Source organism: Austrofundulus limnaeus, unplaced genomic scaffold (assembly GCF_001266775.1).
Source record: "Austrofundulus limnaeus strain Quisiro unplaced genomic scaffold, Austrofundulus_limnaeus-1.0 Scaffold313, whole genome shotgun sequence".
Classification (NCBI taxonomy): Eukaryota; Metazoa; Chordata; class Actinopteri; order Cyprinodontiformes; family Rivulidae; genus Austrofundulus; species Austrofundulus limnaeus.
The window spans coordinates 497,974-502,795 of NW_013952715.1; the positions used below are offsets into that span (position 1 = coordinate 497,974).

A 4,822-nucleotide genomic window follows, 5' to 3' on the forward strand; every position below is an offset into this window, starting at 1 on the left:
GATTTAGGACACACCTCAGCATGACTTTTTAAAACATAAAAGGAACAGTATTATTGTACTTTAAGCTGGTTTACAACATCTCGTGTCATGACAAAGCACTCTTTCGCGCTAACAACATGTGCGACCACACCCAGCCCCCTTCTCTGCAGCTGCAGCTCTTTGTTCTGCACGGAGCCCTAAACTCGACAAAAAAACGCTTCCTTTTAACCCCAATAAAAACACAGATACACAAAAACTCAAACAGAAACGCTAGCATGACAAAGAAATTTGATTCTAGACACAAAAAAGACTCAGAAACAATCTGAAACACTTCACGTATATTCAGCCTCCACACACAGGCTCACAGCTGCATTTTAACAAAGAAAAAATGCAAAACAGACCTAAATTCGTGACGCCATTTTTTGTTGTGTCTTTTCCTGGTTCGTTTCTGCGGCTGCTGGACTCTGTTTGGTCTCTCTTTGTCTGCTGGCTCCTGCTCACTTCTGGGGCTGATGCTGTCGGCTGGTTCTGCTTCGGAGCTGGGCTGGCGGGCTGGTTCCGCTGTCGGTGGCTTGCTTCTCTGAAGACTTGTCGACTGTCAATAAAACTCTAATCTAACACGGAATGATGAAGAGGCGATTTCTCAGCTTTGGACATCGTTTATTTACGAGAGAGCAAGAAAAGCGTCTACCCAGCTAACATGTTTACTCCAACTCCCGCCCTGAGAAGCGCGTGCCCCCGAGACAAGCGTGAGCATGCCTGGCTCGTTCACGTTCCTTAAAGGGCCAGTACACCTGAAAATTCACCACAGTAGCACTTCTGGTGCAGCCTGAGCTGCTTCAGACAGGACTTTTGTAATATTTCTGCAGAAATCAGTGTTACCAATTGCAGTTATACGATCACATACTATGAATAATTGCAAAATTACCAAATAGTACAGAATGGGTACAGCTAGCTGTCGCTAAATGCTCTTGGAAATACCCATACAGTTTTAAGTAAACGACTCATTTACGCAAAATAAAAATGTAAAGGTTTTTAAATTGTGTTTGCATGAACAGCAATGACTTTTTAATGATTGAAGCTTTTTTAATGAAGCAGCAATCCTCTGTTCTTGGCTGCGTTTAGACCAACAGTTAGTTCTTTAGTCCAGTCAGAATAAACTCTTATCTGAGATCATTCAAAGAGCTGCTAAGATCTGGTAAAGGACCAGCATGCACTGATGGGCCTATGTTTTTTTTTTTTTTTTTACCAGAGCAGGAGAAGCAGCAGGACAATGGAACAATTGAGTTGGTCAAAAAATAACCTCTACAGTTAATATAAAATCTTTATAACTTTATGAGAAAATGGCCAGCGTATCCTTTTTTTGAAAGTTCTTTAAAAGATTAATATCTGTTTTAGAAGGTGACACCACTGTAAAGATTTTCCTGTTATTCTTCACTAAAAGGAGATACTGTATTGTGCCACGCGCAGCTAGTTTCTGCTTTTACCAAAGCTAAAAAACTGTATATTCTGTGCTCCATGAAATACAAAAACAAGTGAGAGACTTTGTGCTTTTAGTTTCCCTCATTCAGAAACCTTTGAAAGTGTTTGGCTTCTTTTTTTTGGCGGTGCTTTTCAGGCTGTGTGCCTTTCAAAAGATATATATTTTTTTTAAATTCTCCATTTCAAATAGAAAGCAGTATTTTAAAGCAATGAATTGGAGCTCATGAAAGGGTGAGAATTAGAGTGGTCTTTTTCCACTCTGGTGTTTTGCTGCATCTACTGTAGTCTGTAAAATGGGGGATGCCTTTTCTGTTTATGAAATCTGCTTTGCGCATGATCAGTAACTCCTGTCCTCACCTACTGTCCCTCTGCCCACCTGTCCCTCCCTCCGTCCACACTCTTCCCCCTACAGGTCTGGCGCAGTGTGCAGAGCTGTGCTGGCAGCTCCGGGGGCTGGCCGGCAAGAGGCAGGTCCCAGGGTCAAAACTGGGCTTGCAGCACAACATTGGCATAGGAGGAGCTGTGGTGGTCACTCTTTACAAGATGGGTTTCCCAAAGGAGTCAAGGTAACCAGGAAGTAATGGCTCAGCTTTGTTATAATTACAGACACCAGTGTAAAAAGGAGCATAACCTTATTGTGTGCACGTCATGACCCAAGAGTTTCTGTGGGAAAGTGTCAGTAAGAAGCACAACTTGTTAATGTGTGATGCTCTTAATGATCTCAGACAGAAAAATCAGTTCATCAAATTTATGTCATCATAGATCTGCCTGGTGCTGCAAGATTTAAAATAAAAGTTTAAGTTTCAAATTATCTGAATTGAAAAGTTCCACCCTCTTATTATGAAGTTAGTCAGTGCCGTGGGTATTTGTGTTGATTAATCATTTAATAAATTAACAATATTTATTTTTGCCTTTTAATTAGTCTATTAAGTAGGCTAAGAAGCACATACTTCAGTTAGCCTTCATTTGTCACCAGGTTAGGGTTATATGTCCCTCCTCTGGACATGTCCAATCCAGTATACCCACTGTCCCTCCTCTGGACACGTCCAAACCAACATACCCACTCTCCCTCCTCTGGACATGTCTAAACTAATATACCCACTGTCCCTTCTCTGGACATGTCCAAACCAATATACCCACTGTCCCTCCTCTGGACATGTCTAAACTAATATACCCACTGTCCCTCCTCTGGACATGTCTAAACTAATATACCCACTGTCCCTTCTCTGGACATGTCCAAACCAACATACCCACTGTCCCTCGTCTGGACATGTCCAAACCAATATACCCACTGTCCCTCGTCTGGACACATCCAAACCAATATACCCACTGTCCCTCGTCTGGACACGTCCAAACCAACATACCCACTGTCCCTTCTCTGGACATGTCTAAACTAACATAACCATTGTCCCTCGTCTGGACACGTCCAAACCAATATACCCACGGTCCCTCGTCTGGACACGTCCAAACCAACATACCCACTGTCCCTCGTCTGGACACGTCCAAACCAATATACCCACTGTCCCTCCTCTGGACATTTCCAAACCAATATACCCACTGTCCCTCTGGACACGTCCAAACCACTACACACACTGTTCCTTCTCTGGACATGTCTAAACCAATATACCCGCTGTCCCTCCTCTGGACACGTCCAAACCAATATACCCACTGTCCCTCCTCTGGACATGTCTAAACCAATATACCCTCTGTCCCTTCTCTGGACATGTCTAAAGCAATATACCCACTGTCCCTCATCTGTCCCTCCTCTGGACACATCCAAACCAATATACCCACTGTCCCTCGTCTGGACACGTCCAAACCAACATACCCACTCTCCCTTCTCTGGACATGTCTAAACTAACATAACCACTGTCCCTCGTCTGGACACGTCCAAACCAATATACCCACGGCCCCTCGTCTGGACACGTCCAAACCAACATACCCACTGTCCCTCGTCTGGACACGTCCAAACCAACATACCCACTGTCCCTCCTCTGGACATGTCTAAACTAATATACCCACGGTCCCTTGTCTTGACATGTCCAAACCAACATACCCACTGTCCCTCCTTTGGACATGTCTAAACTAATATACCCACGGTCCCTCGTCTTGACATGTCCAAACCAATATACCCACTGTCCCTCGTCTGGACATGTCCAAACCAATATACCCACTGTCCCTCGTCTGGACATGTCCAAACCAATATATCCACTGTCCCTCGTCTGGACACGTCCAAACCCTCTCAGTCTGATCTCAATCTTTATCTCCCAGTCCTTCAACCTGTGCTGTCCCTCTGATGATCTCATTACTAATCCTGTCCATCCTTGTCTCTTACAAGGAGAACCTCAACATCTTCATCTCCAACACTTCCAGTTCTGTCTCCTCTTTGCCTCTTTACCACACTCACTGATTTCCTGGACAGGGACCCTCAGTACCTGAAACCTTTATGACATATGCTCCATGTAATCTCACTGTACTGGTGATGATACAAGCAGACCAATTCTGAATCAGTTATAGTTTATGAAAGGATGTGCGGGCCATGTGGTGTTATTGATGTGGTATTGAAATGACTGCACTGTCAAGGATGGCACCCTGACTTAACCAGACTTCCCAAATGGGGAAACAAAGGTATTACCCACTAAAATGGGAGGTTATTCTGTTTTTTACAAAGTTTATTTTGCACCAATGAGCAGAAATTGAGTTTTGTCACTGTTTTATTTTTGATAAAGTTTGAGGAAAACCAGGATTTGAGTTAATTAATGTTGCAGAAAGCTTCAGAACGCAAATGAGGCAGGAGGGAAGCTGGGGTGTTGGAAAGTTTTGTTGAGAAATGAAAACAACTACTTAGAACTGCCTTCATTGGAATGGATTAATTCAGTATTAATAGTGGATTTGGTGTGGATGATACAGTTTTGAATATGATTTTTGTGGATCGTTTTGTGAATTGTGAAGCCAGTTTGTAGAGGTGTATGTCATTGACCTTTGGTTTCATCAACTGTGATTCAGTCAGCAGAAACCAAGGAGAGATTTGGTCTTTAGAGGAGAGAGAACTGAGGATAGCCCTGAGGCTATTATTATAGTGAAAGGTCAAGTCATCAGGGTAAGTTATGTAGAACCAAGAAGCCATCGATGGAAAAGGAAAGAGTTTCACTGTTAATTTTCTTATTACAAAAGGTGACAACGTGGAGACAAAGATGATGCAGCTAAAATTGGCACTCTGACATGACTAAACTAACGTCATTCCTTCCAAGAAGGTGCCTCAGACTACACCCAATGGGCCTCATGCAAGAACATGTTCGTATTCTTATCTTAAATTTCTCTTACTTTTGTTCGTACAAAGGGTTCGTACGAACATGTCACG

The 4,822-nt window shown here is 43.1% G+C and overlaps 1 protein-coding gene across 1 annotated transcript in view; it reads left to right on the forward strand.

The window, feature by feature from the left end:
• scp2a (sterol carrier protein 2a) overlaps positions 1–4,822 on the forward strand; it is a gene marked incomplete at its 3' end in the record, with an annotated part of 104,434 nt that overhangs the window by 62,164 nt on the left and 37,448 nt on the right. Inside the window, 1 exon segment of the mRNA XM_014021985.1 lies at positions 1,874–2,027. Coding sequence (XP_013877439.1) covers positions 1,874–2,027 — 154 coding nt within the window.